Genomic DNA, 21,668 nt, shown 5'->3' with positions numbered 1-21,668 from the left:
AATTGCACAAAGTATTCCAGGTTCTTTGCCAAGAGAAATGTGTTAAGCTGCATCACATTGGGAAACTTAACACCCAAAAATGGGTCGAGCCAGTTGTTCAAATTTTACAATCCCAAAAAATGCTAGCTAGAAATAATTTTGAATATATAATTGCTCTGGAAAAAATAATTCACAAAACATAAGAACTCACACCATTGCGAACACAAGTGTAGTAACTATTTTATAATCAAAGCTTATTACATATGTACACTTTTTACAGTATAAAAATGTAACTCACAGTAAATCATTGCATATCAACATTACATTTGGTCTATCCATGTGGCAAGAAAAATCCCTGAAATGCTGACTTCTTAAAATATATATGTGTGTATATATATATGTATATATATATATATATATAAATGGGACAGTCACCAAGATTAAGCATTTGGTGAAATGCTGTTCCCTAAAAGTCAATTTATTGATGCAATCTGGTCCATTTTTAAATCACCTACCTGGAGACTTTGGCTCAAATTGACAGCAAGGACTGAAAGAAGTTAATACATTGCTTCTTCACAAATTAGAAAATGTGCTGCATGATTTTATGGAAAGGAGAGGGTGCACACAGTACCTTCCTACCACAAATCTTTGGAGAATAATCAATAAGGCATTTCACTAGAGTTGCGATTCAACACTTGCTGTGAGCAATATATTTTAAATGTATTCCTTAAGATTGAATGTTTGATTGTGCAGACATGATTACAACATTTACAAAAAAACCCAAAATAGTTTACAAAGGTTAATGTAATTTAAACAAATGGTGAATCAATGTGCTCAATGTACACATTCTGTAGAAAAATAAGCAGGACTACAGATTTGTCCTGTACAACTTTGATTACATATGTTATCATTCCTCAAGCAACTTTAGTGAAACACTTTGCAGTACAAAAGCATTGTTTCAATAATTTTATAGCACCTTCATCATGCTAATGTCACATGCAAACTATAGGGAGAATATCAGTATAATTTGCTAAAGATGTATTCACATACTGATAACATTGCGATTTTCTCAGAAAATCTTGTAATCAAATTTTTCCTACAGAACCTCACACCTATAATGGTTCTCTGTATATAGATAAATTAATGCTTCATGTATGAACCTCCCAGTATTCAAATACATATGAGCAGAAAATGAAGAATCAAATGTGGACAGAAGCCAGCCATAACATAAATAAAAATGATAATGCTTTAAAGTGTACTTAGTTTCGTTAAAAACAATGTTTTAATTGAAGAAAAGACTTCCCTTGGGATGAATAAGAGGTCAGATTCAAGCCTTTCATCCGCTTCTTAATGGTGAAAACCACAAGTCAACTTTCTCATGTAATTCCAACAAGCCTGAAAACAAATTCTAATACACATTTTGGATTTGCTAAATTGGTTCAATTGTTTGGAAGGGGAAGAGAGAGAGAGAGAGAGAGACACCGAGAGAGAGAGAGAGCGAGCGAGCGCAAGAAAGAAAAATGGCTGTGCAGACACCACAAATCATCTCTCACTTTATACCTACAAATGCCATACAGGAAACTCACTATTGTAAAATTTTCTACCTAACAGGTGATATGTTAAGTCAGATGTCTTTCAAGATCTGTTGGGATGATCACGACTAGCATTGTCAGCAGCAAAAGGCAATTATAGCCTTATTTTTCTTTGCTGAAGGAGGACAGTGTAGAAATGATGGGTGGAAAAGAGCATTACAATAATAAGATTAAAGAAAAACTAAAACACAAAACTAAAAGGACAATTTTTAAATGTTGCAATGTCAGTGGGTGTAAACATTTGAAAAGCATTTCAGAATGCTTTGAATGCTTTGAAATTCATATTTGTCAATTTATACAGAATTAATGCAAACATTATCAAATATCACTCAGGTACTTAAATTAAATTCAGCACATTTACAAAGGCACCAACCATTATTTGTTCATTATCTCCATCACTGGAAGACAAAAACCACCAGTGAAGTAAAATTCAACTTCAAAATAAACACAGGTTAACACATGTAACATATATTACAATTCAACCTTAAATTTAAAAAAGCCAGTGCAGATCAAATAAGTCATAAACTTAATTAATGGAAAGGATATTCATACCGTAGACCTTTAATAGCTGCCATTGAGACTGGAAGAACTGTGCAAAAACTCTTGACAGACTTATTACTGTATGGTGAGAAGTTATGGCTAGAATTAAATAAATTCTGCTGAGTGTTCAAATTAAGATAGATCAGGAACACTGCCTAGGTATGCTAAAAATTGCCATGGTAAATAGAGTTATTTCCTATTATTGTTGTTTGTTTGAAGCCACTGATACACAGATATTTTTTGAATACGTTAAGGCTACACCGCCTTTAAGGTTGGATTCAGCAGTTGGTAAGCAACGGTTTGGAACACCGAAGTGCATTTTACAATCAGGTCAGCACCACTACAAAAAAAAGTAAAGATCCTCCCCAACCCACCCACATAAATTAGTGAAAGTAATGTGCATATCGAATCCCTGCAGTACAAATGTAATAAGTTCAGTTAAAAAGTTCTCTGCTTTAACAATCAGTGACTCCATCCCATTAAATGGCTTGCCTTAGCCTTTTCTGTCATTCGGCGCATTCTTCCTGACCTCGACATACCAAGGTTTAGAGGTTCACCAGTTGGTACAAAACCATCATCATCAGAGTCATCATTATATAAAACTGTTCTTCTGCCTTGGTTTCTAGTTCTAATTGTGGAGCACTTATTCAATCTATCAACACACAATTCATCTTCATCAAACCAGTCATCCAATAATCTTGCTCGTTTATATTTGTTTGTTGGTGTGGAAAATCTGAAGCGTTTCCTCCTGCGCCTCTTCCTTCTTACTCCTACTCTGCCTTTTATACTTCCTTTTCCTGTTGTCTTCCTTCTCACAACCTTGCTATAATCATGATCTCCTTCAATGTGGTCTTTATCTGTTCCAGAACCGGATTCTGACCCACTTTCAGACCCTGGGACAGATTTAGCTGATGCATCACTGCCTAATTGGGTAATATCTTCCATCTCCTCTTTGTTTGGATTCTCCAAACTACTTTCCTCTGAATCACTCATCATCTTCCTCTTTGTGGAAGTACGCATTCCATGACCATTAACTAAAGGACCATTAGAGGATTGATCTGAAAAAAAAAAACATATTTGCAATAGCGTATGTAAAATACTTATTTAGCATGCTCACTATGTTTTCTATACCTGGTACCCAGTGTAAAGGGCCAAACTCTACTGTTAAGGCACTTTCTCTGTGAAGTGCCCTAATGTGAAGTATTGTAGAATGTAATGTTCATTGGATGAATAACAAATCTCTGAAGCTTACATCAAATAGGATGAATTTGCTCATATTCTTCTCATCTTTAATGAGGCTGGGCATTCACACTTTGACAGACCATATATCTAAGGCTGTAAGATATGAAACAGCTTTATCAAGCATGATGTACTGCGGGCGTGCGGTGGACTGAAAGGATTGAGTATGTGGACTTTAAGAAAGAGGTTGTGCTGGAATCTTTGAATGGCATCAAGATAGATAAGTCGCCGGGTCCAGATGGGATGTACCCCAGGTTACTGTGGGAGGCGAGGGAAGAGATCTGGCGATGATCTTTGCGTCATCGATGGAGATGGGAGAGGTGCCGGAGGATTGGAGGATTGCGGATGTGGTTCCTATTTTCAAGAAGGGGAATAGGGATAGCCCAGGTAATTACCGACCGGTGAGTCTAACCTCAGTGGTTGGTAAACTGATGGAGAAGATCCTGAGGGACAGGATATATGAGCATTTAGAGAGGTTTAGTATGCTCAAGAATATTCAGCATGGCTTTGTCAAGGGCAGATCGTGCCTTACGAGCCTGGTGGAGTTCTTCGAAAATGTGACTAAACACATTGACGAAGGGAAGGCGGAAGATGTGGTTTATATGGATTTTAGCAAGGCGTTCGATAAGGTCCCCCATGCAAGGCTTCTAGAAAAAGTGAGAGGGCATGGGATCCAAGGGTCTGCTGCCCGGTGGATCCAGAACTGGCTTGCCCAAAGGAGGCAGAGAGTGGATATAGATGGGTCTTTTTCTAAATGGAGGTCGGTCACCAGTGGTGTGCCCCAGGGATCTGTTCTGAGACCCTTGCTGTTTGTCATTTTCATAAATGACCTGGATGAGGAAGTGGAGGGATGGGTTGGTATGTTTGCCGACGACACGAAGGTTGGTGGGGTTGTGGATAGTCTGGAGGGATGTCAGAAGTTACAGAGGGACATAGATAGGATGCAAGACTGGGCAGACAAGTGGCAGATGGACTTCAACCCAGATAAATGCGTTGTGGTCCATTTTGGTAGGTCAAATGGGATGAAGGAGTACAATATAAAGGGAAAGACCCTTAGTACGGTAGAGGATCAGAAGGACCTTGGGGTCCGGGTCCATAGGACTCTAAAATCGGCCCCGCAGGTGGAGGAGGTGGTTAAAAAGGCGTATGGTGTGCTGGCCTTTATCAATCGAGGGATTGAGTTTAGGAGTCCGGGGATAATGATGCAGCTATATAAGACCCTCGTCAGACGCCACTTGGAGTACTGTGCTCAGTTCTGGTCGCCTCACTATAGGAAGGATGTGGAAAAGATTGAAAGGGTGCAGAGGAGATTTACAAGGATGTTGCCTGGATTGAGTGGCATGCCTTATGAGGATAGGCTGAGGGAGCTCGGTCTTTTCTCCTTGGAGAGACGAAGGATAAGAGGAGACCTAATAGAGGTGTATAAGATGTTGAGGTGCATAGATTGGGTGGACTCTCAGAGGCTTTTTCCCAGGGTGGAAATGAATGCTACGAGATGACACAGGTTTAGGGTGCTGGGGGGTAGGTACAGGGGAGATGTTAGGAGTAAGTTTTTCACACAGAGGGTGGTGGGCGAGTGGAATCGGCTGCCGTCAGTGGTGGTGGAGGCAAACTCAATAGGGTCTTTTAAGAGACTCCTGGATGAGTACATGGAGCGTAATAGGATGGAGGGTTATAGGTAGGTCTAGAAGATAGGGATGTGTTCAGCACAACTTGTGGGCCGAAGGGCCTGTTTGTGCTGTAGTTTTTCTATGTTCTATGTTTCTATGATTAAAAAGAACAAGTAAATGTCATAAATTGTATGGTACTGATTTTTCACCAGTAATTTAATTTAAAGAAAAAGATTCTCAGAACACGTCTGAGATGATGCTTGTATGTGAACTGAAATGTTCAGTTCCTAACTGATTTAACTTCCTGACAAAGCTGAAATAACTTTGCATTTTTAAGCAGCATTTAATGTAGGAAAAACATCCTAAAGCGCTACATAGATGAAATTTTAAATAAAACACTGAATCAAAGGGGATCTCAGAAAGGGTGATAAGAAAGATTTGGGTTTTTTAAATAGGGAGAGAAAGATGGCTAAACTGAAGAGTTTAAAGAGCGAATTCCAGTGCATGGGCTAAGACAGCGGAGGGAAAGTGATCTAATGACGGGGCAGAGTGAGACCACAACCAGTGAGAAAAAAAGGTTTGATAGGGCTGTCGGGCTGGATAAGGTTAGAGGGATAGGGAAGTACATGATTTAAATACAAGCATACCCATTATAATTTTGAGGGTCTGAGTACCAAGAGGCAAGGTAGGTCAGCAAGGACAACTGTAATGGAGGAACACAATTTGGTACAGATTACAAGTGGCAGAATGTTGGCTGATTTACATTTTAAAAAGTGGAGGGGATTGGAGGCTGCCCAGAAAACATAGAAAAGGTATTTCCTCCAGTCATATTCAAATCTAGGGATAAATATAAGATAGAGAAACTTTTGAGAGAGAGCGTGGTTAGAAAAGTGATCAGAACTAGCTCCCATATGGGGTAGTTGAGGCAAATACCATAAATGCATTTAAGTGGAAGCTATATAAATGCTTGAAGGAGAAAAGTAGAAAGATATGCAGATTTTTTTATTCAGTCCTGGGATGTGAGTGTTGCTGCTGGGCTAGCATTTATTGTCCATCTCAGAGCATTTAAGAGTCAACTATATTGCTGTGGATCTGGAGCCACATGTAGGCCAGATCAGGTAAGGATGACAGATTTCTTTCCCTAAAGGACATTTCTAAACCAGATGGGTTTTTTTTTTAATAACGGGGTTTGAATCCAGGTCCCTAGAGCATTTTCTAGGTCTCTGGATTACTAGTTTAATGACAATACCACTGCACCACCACCTCCCCATGACAAATATAGAGTAGATGGAGGGTGGGAGCAGCTCCATGTGGAGTCTAAATGCTGGCATAGACCGAATTGCCAGTTTCTGAACTATAAATTCTATGTAGAAGAATGGAGTAATAACAGTAGATGAGATGCAAAGCACCTACTTACTGGATGGTTAGTACATTTATTTCCTGTTACAAGGTCTAGAGATTTTGATTTCACCAGGATCTGCTTATAGTCCTTGCATGTAGCAGGATCATCCACAAGAGACATTTGCTAGATCTCACAGGGATTTTAAGTGACTCTTCCTATGGATGATCTTTTGAACAAATGTCCATTAGCTGGATTTGCAATCACTGATGAGCGGAGGTCTCAATCCAGTGCATCACAGAGCATGTAGCAACACTGGGGAGCATTTATATGAATGTTCAGATTGTTGATGCAAAGGCTTTGGGAACAAACCTATAAAATGCTTGGGATTCAAGATTTTGGGACTGTGGACTGAGAACCTTGAGGCAGGAATTCACATCTTTAATGCAGATATGAAGTTTGCTGCAACCCAAATCAGCAGACACATTAAGGGCATGCCAAGCAGTAGGGACATGCCCAGTATTGGTATCTTCAGGCTGCTTCATCATAATCATGCCAGGTTTGACTAATTTAGCATCTAGGTGCTAATGACAGTTGTAATGCCAGAAATAGAACAGCAACAGTCAACCACTACACCAATTATTGTTGAATCATTTCGTGGACTAACACAAGGGCTACCAAAATGTAATCCCAGAAAAAGTCAGAAGTGGACTTTTGAAATCCAAATCAAATGTCATAAATGTATTGATATTGAGATGGGAATCTGAAAGTAGTTCACATTATGCTTGTTGTCTCCAGAAATGTCATAATTCTTGGGACAGCAATAGATTATAGAAAGCACTGCCTGGGATATCTGCACTAAGTGGCATAATGATAAAAATTACAACATAAGTTGCAAGCACTTAGAAAATTTATTAACACGAGAAAGTGTAGAAAGGCTACTTGAAGCTTCTTCACCCCTATGAAGCACCAACATAACTGGCAGTCCTTGAGCAACAAGGAACAAATTTATTTTCTTTTACCTTGTTTTATAGATGTAGATATGTTTTCGGTTACTCTGGTACTTTCACGCTCCAAATCATTTCCAATCCTACTCTGTACATCCCACTCAAGAAGCGGTGGCACCTTTGGAGGCTCAACTTCATCATTCAGTGGTCCCAAAAGATCTTCTGTTTCTGAAGCTGGAAAATTAAGTATCGGTCAACATCCTTGCAAATTTGAGTGTGTCATAAGGGTATTACTTTAATTGGTCTCAGTGTGAAGGCGGGAGGAAGGAATAAAAAAAATCTAATATTCCCTCTGTCCAGCAACTCCTGCCAGAGATGCGATACATGCAGCGTCAAATAAGACTGCCTGCACACAAATGACGAGGCTTATAAAGATTAGAGGCCAATTTCACGACTGCGTTTGTGTTATCAAAAAGAGTAAATGCCCTCAGGAAAGAAAAGAGCAAAAACTGACAATTCTTTTAGTTGGCAAGCAAAATCCAGTTGCTCTGGGATGATTTTGCTCTCCTCCTTTGACAAGGTACCGCATGGCAGGTTGTTGCATAAAGTTAAATCTCATGGGATCCAGGGTGAGGTATCTAAATGGATACAAAATTGGCTTGGTGGTTGTAGAGAGTTGTTTTTCAAACTGGAGGCCTGTGACCAGTGGTGTGCCTCAGGGATCAGTGCTGGGCCCATTGTTATTTGTCATTTATATTAATAATTTGGATGAGAATATAGAGGGCATGGTTAGTAAGTTTGCAGATGACAAGATTGGTGGCATAGTGGACAGTGAAGAAAGTTATCTCCAATTGCAACGGGATCTTGATCAATTGGGCCAGTGGGCTGACGAATGGCAGATGGAGTTTAATTTAGACAAATACGAGGTGATGCATTTTGGTAGATTGAGCCAGGGCAGGACTTACTCAGTTAATGGTAGGGCGTTGGGGAGAATTACAGAACAAAAAGATCTAGGGGTAAATGTTCATAGCTCCTTGAAAGTGGAGTCACAGGTGGACAGAGTGGTGAAGGCGGCATTCGGCATGCTTGGTTTCATTGGTCAGAACATTGAATACAGGAGTTGGGACTTGTTAAAGTCATACAAGACATTGGTAAGGCCACACTTGGAATACTGTGTGCAATTCTGGTCACCTTATTATAGAAAGGATATTATTAAACTAGAAAGAGTGCAGAAAAGATTTACTAGGATGCTACCGGGACTTGATGGCTTGAGTTATAAGGAGAGGCTGGATAGACTGGGACTTTTTTCTCTGGAGCGTAGGAGGCTGACGGGTGACCTTATAGAGGTCTATAAAATAATGAGGGGCATAGACAAGGTAGATAGTCAATATCTTTTCCCAAAGGTAGGGGAGTCTAAAACTAGAGGGCATAGGTTTAAGGTGAGAGGGGAGAGATACAAAAGTGTCCAGAGGGGCAATTTTTTCACACGGAGGGTGGTGAGTGTCTCGAACAAGCTGCCAGATGTAGTAGTAGAGGCGTGCATAATTTTATCTTTTAAAAAGCATCTAGATAGTTACATGGGTACGATGGGTATAGAGGGATATGGGCCAAATGCGGGCAATTGAGATTAGCTTAGGGGTTTCAAAAAAAAAAGGGCGGCATGGACAAGTTGGGCCGAAGGGCCTGTTTCCATGCTGTAAACCTCTATGACTCCTTGGTTCCTCATTACAATGTAGCTAATGCAGAAGTATACAAATTACTCACTTCTGGTATAAATGAACTTACAACTCTGACTCACCTCGAGATGATCTTGATGAACTGGCTCTAAATGAACAGGATGGTGAGGTATTCAGGTTTGCTTTAGGTGGAGTGTTTGCTGGTTTGTACTCCACACTAAAAGACATGAAAGAGAAAAGTAATAATTAAGAAAAAAAGTAGAAGGAAAATATTCTTCAGTGCATATATAATAAATTAGGTTACAATACAGTACAACTTGAAAAATGTTTAGTACATTGAGCGTTGTATGCTTCATGTCAAAAAAAACCATAAATGGCATAAAAAAGTTGGAAAGCAGTGCTTTAAGCCGAGAATTAAACTGCCACCAAAGGGAACTTTCATGATGATTTCATCAATGCTGACTCCTTGTCACATTGCTGTGGATATGGAGGATCTGGTGTACTTAGATTTCCAGAAGGCATTTGATAACGTGCCACATAGAAGATTACTGCATAAATGAAAAAGCTCATGGTGTAGGAGGTAACACATTGGCTAGCTAACAGATCCTAAATGAATATTTCTCATCAGTATTTACTGTTGAGAAAAGCATGGATGTTCGGGAACTTGGGGAAATAAATAATGATGTCTTGAGGTGCTGGAAGTCTTAAAGCACATCAAGGTAGATAAATCCCTGGGACCTGATAAAGTGTATCCCAGGACATCGGGAGAGGCTAGGGAGGAATTTGCGGGTCCCCCAGCCGAGATATTTGAATCATCGATAGTCACAGGCGAGGTGCCTGAAGATTGGAGGATGGCAAAAATTGTGCCTTTGTTTAAAAAGAGCTGCGGGGAAGAGCCTGGGAACTACAGGCCAGTGAGCCTCACATCTGTGGTGGGTAAGTTGTTGGAAGGTATTTTGGGAGACAGGATCTACAGGCATTTAAAGATGCAAGGACTGATTAGGGACAGTCAGCATGGCTTTGTGAGAGGAAAATCATGTCTCACAAATTTGATTGAGTTTTTTTGAAGGGGTAACAAAGAAAGTAGATCAGGGCAGTGCAGTTGATGTTGTCTGCATGGACTTTAGCAAGGCCTTTGACAAGGTACCACATGGTAGTTTGTTGCATAAATCTCACGGGATCCAGGGTGAGGTAGCTAAATGGATACAAAACTGCCTTAATGACAGAATGTGGAGATGCCGTCGTTGGACTGGGGTAAGCACAGTAAGAAGTCTCACAACACCAGGTTGAAGTCCAACAGGTTTATTTGGTAGCACAAGCCACTAACTTTCGGAGTGCTGCCCCTTCATCAGGTGAGTGAGAGTTCTGTTCACAAACAGGGCATATATAGATACAAACTCAATTTACAAAATAATGGTTGGAATGCAAGTCTTTACAGATAATCAAGTCTTAAAGGTAAGCTTGCAAAATCTCACTTACTGTCCTGTCTGGAGACAATACACATCTCTTCAACCTGGGCTTAACCCTCTCTCCACTCACATTGTTTGTACCTTTAAGACTTGATTACCTGTAAAGACTCGCATTCCAACCATTATTTTGTAAATTGAGTTTGTGTCTTTATATGCCCTGTTTCTGAATAGAACTCCCACTCACCTGATGAAGGGGCAGCGCTCTGAAAGCTTGTGGCTTGTGCTACCAAATAAACCTATCGGACTTTAACCCGGTGTTGTGAGACTTCTTGATGACAGAAGCCACAGGGTGGCTACAGAGGGTTGTTTTTCAAACTGGAGACCGTGACCAGCAGAGTGCCTTGGGGATTGGTGCTGGGTCCACTGTTATTTGTCATTTATATTAATGATTTGGAGGAGAATATAGGAGGCATGGTTAGTAAGTTTGCAGGTGGCACCAAGATTGGTGGCATCGTGGACAGTGAAGAAAGTTATCTCCAATTGCAACGGGATCTTGATCAATTGGGCCAGTGGGCTGACAAATGGCAGATGAAGTTTAATTTAGACAAATGTGAGGTGATGCATATTGGTAGATTGAACCAGGGCAGGACTTACTCAGTTAATGGTTGGGCGTTGGGGAGGGTTACAGAACAAAGAGATCTAGGGGTACATGTTCATAGCTCTTTGAAAGTGGAGTCACAGGTGGACAGAGTGGTGAAAAAGGCATTTGGCATGCTTGGTTTCATTAGTCAGAACATTGAATACAGGAGTTGGGATGTCTTGTTGAAGTTGTACAAGCCATTGATATGGCCACACTTGGAATACTGTGTGTAGTTCTGGTCACCCTATTATAGAAAGGATATTATTAAACTAGAAAGAGTGCAGAAAAGATTTACTAGGATGCCACCGGGACTTGATGGATTGAGTTATAAGGAGAGGCTGAATAGACTGGGACTTTTTTCTCTGGAGCGTAGGAGGCTGAGGGGTGACCTTATAGAGGTCTATAAAATAATGAGGGGCATAGACAACGTAGATAGTCAATATCTCTTCCCAAAGGTAGGGGAGTCTAAAACTAGGGGGCATAGGTTTAAGGTGAGAGGGGAGAGATACAAAAAAGTGTCCAGAGGGGCAATTTTTTCCACAGAGGGTGGTGAGTGTCTGGAACAAGCTGCCAGAGGTAGTAGTAGAGGCGGGTACAATTTTATCTTTTAAAAAGCATTTAGATAGTTACATTGGTACGATGGGTATAGAGGGATATGGACCAAATGCAGGCAATTGGGATTAGCTTAGGGGTTTTAAAAAAGGGCAGCATGGACAAGTTGGGCCGAAGGGCCTGTTTCCATGCTGTAAACCTTTGACTCTAACTGAAATTTTCTATACTTGGTCACTGTTTTTAACTACTAGTGCTAGATAAAATACTGGTCATTATCATTTTTAATCTTTATAGTATTGTGTAACCCACTACCCCATTACGTATTCATTAGAATTTTATAAATGCAACTTCCAACCCATTATTCCTTTTGCTTCTCAAGTCAAATTCTACCACACAGAAGAACATTTTACATTCAAAGAGCCTGTTCCAACAAAGGGGAATTATTCAGCCTGGGAAATGCGACATAACCTTTTCTCGGCTGACAAATCAACAATAAAACAAGTTAGTGACAAACAGGAATAGAATTTGCATCATTTATATAGATGATCTGGAGGAGGGGACAGAGTGTAGGGTAACGAAGTTTGCAGACGACACAAAGATAAGTGGAAAAGTGAATCGTGTGGAGGACGGAGAAGATCTGCAGAGAGATTTGGACAGGCTGAGTGAGTGGGCGAGGATATGGCAAATGGAGTATAACGTTGATAAATGCGAGGTTATACACTTTGGAGGAAATAATAACAAATGGGATTACTATCTCAATGGAAACAAATTAAAACATGCTACCGTGCAAAGGGACCTGGGGGTCCTTGTGCATGAGACGCAAAAGCCCAGTCTGCAGGTACAACAGGTGATCAAGAAGGCAAATGGGATGTTGGCCTATATTGCGAGGGGGATAGAATATAAAAGCAGGGATGTCTTGATGCACCTGTACAGGGCATTGGTGAGGCCGCAGCTGGAATACTGTGTGCAGTATTGGTCCCCTTATATGAGGAAGGATATATTGGCATTGGAGGGAGTGCAGAGAAGGTTCACCAGGTTGATACCGGAGATGAGGGGTTTGGATTATGAGGAGAGGCTGAGGAGATTGGGTTTGTACTCGTTGGAGTTTAGAAGGGTGAGGGGGGATCTTATAGAGACTTAGAAAATAATGCGGGGGCTGGATAGGGTGGAGGCGGAGAGATTCTTTCCACTTAGTAAGGAAGTTAAAACTAGAGGACACAGCCTCAAAATAAAGGGGGGTCGGTTTAAGACAGAGTTGAGGAGGAACTTCTTCTCCCAGAGGGTGGTGAATCTCTGGAATTCTCTGCCCACTGAGGTGGTGGAGGCTACCTCGCTGAATATGTTTAAAGCGCGGATGGATGGATTCCTGATCGGTAAGGGAATTAAGGGTTATGGGGATCAGGCGGGTAAGTGGTACTGATCCACGTCAGATCAGCCATGATCTTATTGAATGGCGGGGCAGGCTCGAGGGGCTAGATGGCCTACTCCTGCTCCTATTTCTTATGTTCTTATTTAATAATAAAAACCAGCGAAACTGCCTGTGGGTATTGTGCTTCGAGAAGACAACTGTTGTAGGTAGAAGCAGAAGAATTTTGTCCATCAGAAAAGTATTTTTTCCTTCTCTACTCTCATACTACAGCAACACAATATTAAACATCAATGCCACAATGTAGAAAACCGGCAAAGATCAAACCTGCCTGCTCTGGTACAACATTTGGCATGCTAGTCACACAAAAATTCAGCTATTTAATTACCAGTATACAAACATGTCAGTGATATACCACTCTGCTAGGAACCAGGGACTAATGCATTTGTGTTTTACCTGGATGTTCCACTGCTGGACCGTGAGCTGCTCCTGCTCCTGGACTGAGAACTACTTCGGCTGCCAGACTGAGAACTACTTCGGCTGCTGGACCGAGAACTGCTCCGGCTGCCGGACCGAGAACTGCTCTTGCTGCTGCTGCTGCTACTACTGCTGCTGCTTTTGAATCTCTTTCTATACTTCTGTCTTGGTTTATTCTTCTTTTGGCACTTCAAGGCGAACTTGTAGTCCGAAATTATTTTTTTAATTTGAGTTTCAAATAAGGCAGATAACCGGAGGGTCATGCTATATATCTGTAAGGACAATAGTTGTACCAGTAAACATTCATAATTTATAATACTTCCCAACTGTTAGAACATGCAAGTGAAAATCTTATTGGTTGCATCCTGACAGTATTACCGAATAAAATTTCATTTATTCCATTATATTAAAATGTATGTGAGAATCCGAATTATTGTATTCAGACTGATGTTTACTTTCTCCCTGTAACCACTTTTTGGAGCAAGTCAAATCTATTGCAAATGAGCGGCAACATAATAGCCATATGATTTTTTATTACAGCAACAGAAATGTTGGTTTTGTGTATCAATGGAGCCGGTTTTGGCATCCTTTTCCATTCTTCTATCTGGTAAATAGCTACCTCAAATTAATCAAGTGCAGATTACTCAAAAGAAGTTCATATTGCATTTTATCAGTCATGACGCCCATCACATTAGACATTGGTTTTATATCAACTAATTAAAATAATCTAAAATTGAAACATCAATGCGATCAATAATGAAAATATGAACTTTAACCGTTTACCTTGATCCCAAAAAATTTTTAAAACTGTCCCTCGACGTTAATGCTTTTTGATAACTAGTTGCCCAGTGAGGAACAGGTCAACAGTATATCAAACATCTTACAAACCTTTCCAAAAGAAAGTATTCCTTTTACCCTTGATTTCTTGTTGGGTGTGTAGGCTTTGGCGTTGCTGAATATTAACCGAACATCCTTGCAGAATTCCAGAGGAGTGTCATAATTTCCTTCTTCTAGTGTTTCTTTCACAGTGTTGAAGTCCATTGGAGTATCTATGATATCCCGATAGTCCTACCCAGGAAATAGGAAAAGCAAGCACACATATAGCAAAATTTGTATCAAATAAGGAACAGATATTCCGAGAACAGATTTTTTCCCCCCCTTAAACAGTTGTGAGCTGTACAGCTCTGCAGCAGTCATGTTCTTACTCTTTGGATAATGAGATTTCTAGAATCCATTCTCGGTCAATTTTGAAACTAGGTTTAATTAATCAACTTTAGATGAGGTGTTTTTGCTGCATTTACACCATAACAGCAATCTGAATCTGGAATCACACCCCCAGCCACCAAAGTAAAACGAGCAAGACACCTTAGAGTCTCACGTTGCTTTGCTTTGGAATCAGCTTTGGCCTTAATATCCAACATTGGTTTAACCACATGAAGTTGCAACTTGTCTGCTATTAGCAAAGCTCCAGATGCTAATGCTATATTGCTAAAACTAAACAAGCATAGGAAAATGGCACCCTCGCAGCATCTGCAAAACCTCTGTCTCCACTGTAGAGAGAGGGAGGGCAGTGCCCCGGGATATGCATGATTCAAAGATTGTAACCCTGTACAAAAACAAGGATGACCACAGATATTGCAACTATTGGGGAGAGGCAGTGGTGTAGTGGCATTGTTACTCAACTAATAATCCAGAGACCCAGGATAATGCTCTTGGAATCCAGGTACAAATTCCACCACAGCAGATGGTGACATTTGAATTCAATAAAATATAAAATGTTATAAAAACCAATCTGGTTCATTCATGTCCCTTTAGGGAAAGAAATCTGCCATCCTTACCTGTGGCCTACATGTGATTCCAGGCCACAGCAATATGGTTTACTCTTAAATGCCCTCTGTAGTGGCCTTGCAATCCACTCAGTTCAAGGACAAGTAGGAATGGACAATAAATGCTGGCCCTGCCATCCATGAACAAATACAAGAAAAATAAGGCAGCTTGCTGTGGAGCACTATTTGCCCATGTTGCCCTAGTCAGACATCAGGTCCAAGCTGAACACATCTACCAAATCCCAATATGGTTCCAGAATTGGGAGATCCACAACTGACATGATCTTCTCAATCTGGCAGCTGCAAGAGAAAGGTGACAATAAAAGGCAACTAAATATTAATCTCTAAAGGCATACCACCAAATACAGGTAGCCTAATAGCTGCCCTCTGAAACTGTTCAGTGTAAACTCCTCTTTCAGTGACATGATGGCCAAGGTCAGCTTTGACAACAGCAGAACCCTTCGAGATCCACAGTGGGGTCAAACAATGTTAGGTTCTGGTACGAACAGTTTTTGGCATCGCCTTCTCTTTGGGATTGTCATATGCTTCATCTAAGAGAATGTCTATTTACACAACAAAACTGATACCAAGTTGTGCAGCCCTGCCTGCTTGAGATTCAAGACAAAAGCGCAAAAGGTCCTCATTATTCTATGCCAATGATGCAAAATTAGCATTCCACACTTAGGAATACCTTCATCAACAAATGGACAGAATCCCTTGTGCCTGTAAGGAGTTGGTTTGACCATCAACATCAGGAAGACAAATGTCATGGTCCAAAAGGCTGCCATACTGCCATTTATCAGCATCGACAATGTGATGCTAGATATTGTTGATAGCTCCACAATCTGTCACTTGGTGCTGAAATCAATACATGCATCGTAAAAGATGCAGCTATACGTCCAAGCCAAAGACAAGCACGTAGAACAACAGAAACCTGACCAAAAGTATTAAACTGAGTCCTCCAATTTGAGTCTAAAGTGCACTCTACAGTAGTGGTTGAGCATAATATGCTAAGTAGGAGAAAAGGTTGTATAATTTCCACCTTCACTATTTCAAACATATTCTCAGCAACTCTTCACAGGACAAAGTCGCCAACTCAGAGGTTCTGGAGTATGCCAATTCCATCAGTATACATTCATTGCTAAGCCAACAATGTCTGCATAACTTGGCTACATCCATTAGATGGATGATGGCCACATATCCAAAGACCTCTGTACGGTGAATTGGCCACGGGATCAACTTGCTTGACTCCACAACTCCATTACAAGGATACCTACAAGCAAGATGTAAAGATGGCAGACATTGGCACTGATAAATGGAAGACAATCCTGATAGCTTCAATGTCTGGTTGTTGACCGTTTGGAAGGGCACTGGAAGAGGACAGGAGAAACTGAAATCTCAGTTGGCTGAGAAGAGGGCCCAGAGAAGATCCAAGGTCAGGGAATACTATACTTTCTCAGCAGCAAATACTGCCTTGCCAGAATGGGGCTCCTGAGCCATACTAGGGAATATGTAGAGTTGACCACCAAGGTACAAACCACTGTTTCATTGGACAGATGGCGGTCAAGATAGATAGTTTTACTGCATCTACAGCATTTACATAATAACGGCAATCAGAATCTGGAGGCACACACCATCCAACAGTGAAGCAAAACGAGCAAGATTTTCGAGAGTCTTGTTCCATTGCTTTGGAATCAGCTCTGACCTTATTTTTTTTCCGCAGAATGTGAGCACCTTGGTTAGGCCAGCATTTGTTGCCATTCCCTAATTGCCCTGGAGAAGAGTAATATCCGATATAGATTATCAATATGAAATTGCAATTGCATCATAACAATGCTAACCTTATTGCATAACCACAACTTAGAAAATGCACTCTAACACTTGCATGGGCTTTATTTTAACTTGCAAAGCTGTGCATTACTTCTTTTGAACTACATTGTTATATTTCATTATTCATTAGGATGGAATTTAACCGCCTGATTAACATAATTGATTTTTCTATTAAACCTTTATTTGAAACTGAATGACAGATTCCTGAGCCATTGCCAAGTCAGAGAATGTCCTGGTTTGTAACTTTAAAAAGTCTGTATTAAGGTGAAGCACATCCTTTTGTGTGCTATAGACACACTATAAAGCAGAAACTTAATAACTGATTTGAACTTTAAAATTGTAATGATTTTTTAAAAATACATCACGTACAGGATATGCAAATAGATCCACAGGTTGTCTAAAAGGTTCAGAGTCCTCACACTGAAACATGAGATACAGAAACTCTTTGCACTGTTCTTTCCAAGCATTAACGTCAATACTGAATGCTGGTCTTCTGTACAGCTGCCTTGGGAGCCGGTGCTGAGGTTAAAAAAATACAATCAATTAAAAACGATCAACATTGTTGATGAGAGGGAGAATTGATTGTAGTTTATAAACTATTCAAACAACATGGTATCATTTTTAAAAAATGCACCATCCTGGGAAATAGAGTGACAATAAGACATTGCTACCATCCTTTTACTTTTGGAACCCAGCACTCCTAGTTTACAGGGCAAGTGCCATTTGGGAGGGAGGAATTGCCAGCGATGCCCACATCCCATGAAATAATTAAAGAGAAGTATCTCTTATAGGGAGGGGACAATGGAGCAGTGTGAACATAAAATGAAAAGACATTGGGGTTGATTCTCCCATCCTCCTGTGCTAATATTTTAGCGCAGTGGGCCGGGAGATTCCAGCAGCGCCTGATGTGCGAGATCTGCGCTGGGCGTCCCACTCCGCTAGCATCTCCCAGCATCTGATTTCCAGCAGCATTACATCCGCACATAAATTATGGAAATAAGAATCTCCATATAATTTAAATGTGATTAACGGACCCAGGACTGAAGTCTGTGGGTCCACTAATCCATCCCACCCACCCCCGCGCCAGAGTGGTTCATTCCAGCGAGGATTACCATAGCTCCCCACTTTCAGGCAGCTAGCAGCCCGACCCTGCTGCAGTGAAGGGGGGGGGGTTATGGGGGGGGGGGGGGGGGGGGGGGGGTGGGGGGAGGAGGGGAGGGGGGAACAATGGGGGCCCACCAGAGGATCAGGTGGCAGTGGGGTTGGTGGTTCCCTTTGGGCATTGGCACCTTGGCAATGCCAGCCTGGGCCCCCTGGCACTGCCCTGGAACAAAGTGCCAATGCCCTGGGGGCATCTTGGCACTGCCCACCGAGCCATGGGGGAGCAGAGAGTCGGCATTTGCGACTGATCTGGCCAGCAAATCGGGAAGCCAGCCAGCTGACAGTGGCCACTGCACATGCGCCGATCTCGGTGCTGACAGATAGGCACATGCGCAGTGACCGGCTCAGCGCTATGTTGCCGGCCTCCCAGGTGGGAATAGGCCCCTGAATTCTGCAGTGAATCACACTAGTGCACTCAGCAGTGCACAGAGTGTGGGAGATTTTCCTTGAACTCCCACTGAAAAATACAGCGCGATTTACTCCAGTTTTCACACAAATTCAACGCTTTGAATTTTTTGGGAGTATCCCACCCATAGTTTCGTGGATAAATAAGTGACTTCATCACATGCACATCAAGTGGAGAGCTGCAATCAATGGAAGCACGGGTGAGAATTTTTAAAATAGTAATATTTTAAAAATAGTAATAAGGTAAAGCTAGTGAAAATTCTTAGGAATAGTTAAGGCTTACATCACGATATCAGGCTGCAACCTAGGATACAGAATAAAGGGTAATAATTTTTGTACACTGAAATGGATGGACAGGAAAATCAATTTAATAAAACATGTACAATAACTGAAAGTTTTGAATAGGTGTATGTTTTTATTATACTCACTATTGTATCCGAGGAAGTCCCAGGAGCATCAGAATCTAGTTCTGCAGCTGGTTCCTAGTTTTATTTTTTTTAAAAAGTTAAATTAAGAAAAGTGCATCTAAGTGATGGTTTCAATAAATTTGTAAACTTTGCAGATTAACTTTAGTCAGTAGGTCTGTTTGTATATTTTGTTAAATATTATACTTTAATCCTGTAACATTTAATGACTAATGATGACTAATTAATGATTAAATGAATTTATTTAAAATATTACATGACCTCAGAAGTCCATCAGCCGAGACAGACTGAAAGTTTTAGAGAAGTGAGCCTCCGCCAATTCCTTTGCAAATACAATATCAGTACTGTCATGATCAATATCAACTGTGGCAGGGAAGCAATTTCTACATTTGGTTCAGATGAAATTCTGAACACGGACAACCAATACCATAGTGACCAGAGTATCATTTCAACTTATAGAATTATGTTACAGCATGGAAAGAAGTTGTTTGGTCCACTGTATCCACACCAGCTAACAAGAAATTATTCAACCTAATACTTTCTGACACTTGGTCTGTAGACTTCTAGGTCACTTCTAAATGCATATCTAAGCATTTTGTGATGAAGGTCTCTCACACCCTTTCAAGTGGGGAACTGTAGATCCCCACCAGCCTTCAGGTGAAAATGACTTCCCCTCGAATCCCTTCTAAACCTTCCATCATAAATCAACGCTTGCATTCAACCAAAGAGAATAAGACCTTCTTGTCCACTCATAGAATAGAAATCATAGAATAGAAATCATAGAATCCCTACAGTGCAGAAGGAGGCCATTCGGCCCATCGAGTCTGCACCGACCACAATCCCACCCAGGCCCTACCCCCACATATTTTACCCGCTAATCCCTCTAACCTACGCATCTCAGGACTCTAAGGGGCAATTTTTAACCTGGCCAATCAACCTAACCTGCACATCTTTGGACTGTGGGAGGAAACCGGAGCACCTGGAGGAAACCCACGCAGACACTAGGAGAATGTGCAAACTCCACACAGACAGTGACCCGAGCCGGGAATCGAACCCGGGACCCTGGAGCTGTGAAGCAGCAGTGCTAACCACTGTGCTACCGTGCCGCCCCACTCTATCTAGACCCGTCATAACTTTATGCACTTTAATTAGGTCTTCCTTCAGTTTCCACTATTCCAAAGAAAACACCAGCCGAACCAATCTTTCCCCAAAACTAAAATTCTCCATTCCTCAACATCTTTATAATTCTCCTTTGAACCTTCTCTAATGCAATTGCATCTTTCCTAGAATGTAGTGACATTCAAAGGGAAATCTTTTTCACCTGAAGGCTGGTGGGGATCTGCAGTTCCCCACTTCTGTATATGTAGTGACAAGAACTGCAGGCCGTACTCAAGACGTGGCCTAAGCAGTATTTTACAGTTCCAGCATAATCTCGCTGCTTTTTCTTATATTGTAGTCTCAGCAAATAGACAAGCAGCCTCTTTGCTTTCTTGATGGCTTTATCTACCTGTCCAGCTACTTTCAATGATCTGTGGATGTGCTCTCCAACCTATGTCCCTCTATGACTCTCAGTATTCTAATCTTCCCAATATTTGTAATCTTCCCAAAATGCATTACCCTGCACTTCAAGAATGAATCCATTTGCCATTGTTCTGCTCATCTGATGAGTCCATTAATTATCTTCCTGCAGACTTCACAATCATAATCAATTTTGCCATTAGGTGCAAATTTCTTAATCATACTCACAACATTCAAGGCCAAATTATTGACATAACACAAAAAACCAATGTTATTTGCTTAATAAAAACAGAAAATGCTGGAAAAACTCAGTAGGCCTGGCAGCATTTACAGAGAAACAGAGTTAATGTTTTGAGTTCAATATGACACTTTTTAAAACTATTATCTTTTACTTCTTGCCTCTGAGCCAGTTTTGGATCAACTTGCCATTTTGCCTCAGATTGCATGGGCTTTTACTTCCTTGCCCTGACTGCCGCATAGGACTGTGCTAATATCCACATCGACGACACCAAATGCACTGCCCTCATTGACTCTCCTTATTACCTCCTCGAAATAATTGTTAGTCAAAGACGGCACTCCCTTGATAAACCCGTGCTGTCTTTGATTAACATTTGTCTATCTAAAAGAAGATTTATCCCGTGTCCCAATTCTTTCCCAAGAATTTGCCTATCATCAAGAATAAGATTACTGGCCTGCAATTGCTCGGTCTCTCCATTTCTCCCTTTTAAACAATAGCACATTAGTTGCTCCCCGTCCTCTGGCACTACACTTGCAGCCATGATGTGGAGATGCCGTCGTTGGACTGGGGTAAGCACAGTAAGAAGTCTCACAACACCAGGTTGAAGTTCAACAGGTTTATTTGGTAGCACAAGTCACTAGCTTTCGGAGCGCTGCCCCTTCATCAGGTGAGTGGGAGTTCTGTTCACAAACAGGGCAATATAAAGACACAAACTCAATTTACAAAATAATGGTTGGAAAGTGAATCTTTACAGGTAATCAAGTCTTAAAGGTACAGACAATGTGAATGGAGAGAGGGTTAAGCCCAGGTTAAAGAGATGTGCATTGTCTCCAGCCAGGACAGTTAGTGAGATTTTGCAAGCCCAGGCAAGTCGTGGGGGTTACAAGTAGTGTGATATG

The 21,668-nt window shown here is 41.1% G+C and overlaps 1 protein-coding gene across 7 annotated transcripts in view; it reads right to left on the bottom strand.

Annotated features, from left to right (window-relative positions):
- Positions 1 to 208: 208 nt before the first annotated feature.
- brwd3 (bromodomain and WD repeat domain containing 3) overlaps positions 209 to 21,668 on the bottom strand; it is a 124,166-nt gene continuing 102,706 nt past the window's right edge. For 2 of the 7 annotated variants that reach the window (XM_078211946.1, XM_078211948.1), the window contains 7 exons: positions 19,017 to 19,070; positions 17,392 to 17,541; positions 14,255 to 14,434; positions 13,346 to 13,638; positions 9,045 to 9,139; positions 7,322 to 7,480; positions 209 to 3,169 (listed from right to left, as the gene is read on the bottom strand). In XM_078211946.1, the coding sequence (XP_078068072.1) occupies positions 2,574 to 3,169; positions 7,322 to 7,480; positions 9,045 to 9,139; positions 13,346 to 13,638; positions 14,255 to 14,434; positions 17,392 to 17,541; positions 19,017 to 19,070 (1,527 nt within the window). In that variant the 3' untranslated portion in view covers positions 209 to 2,573. Of the gene's footprint in view, positions 3,170 to 7,321; positions 7,481 to 9,044; positions 9,140 to 13,345; positions 13,639 to 14,254; positions 15,493 to 17,391; positions 17,542 to 19,016; positions 19,071 to 21,668 lie in introns of those variants that run through there. The other 5 variants (XM_078211947.1, XR_013497675.1, XR_013497676.1 and 2 more) reach the window with 5 other exon arrangements.

Source organism: Mustelus asterias, chromosome 4 (assembly GCF_964213995.1).
Source record: "Mustelus asterias chromosome 4, sMusAst1.hap1.1, whole genome shotgun sequence".
In the NCBI taxonomy this organism is placed as follows: domain Eukaryota; kingdom Metazoa; phylum Chordata; class Chondrichthyes; order Carcharhiniformes; family Triakidae; genus Mustelus; species Mustelus asterias.
The sequence above is the reverse complement of the archived record's forward strand: the minus strand, read 5'-3'. Positions and strand labels throughout refer to the sequence as shown.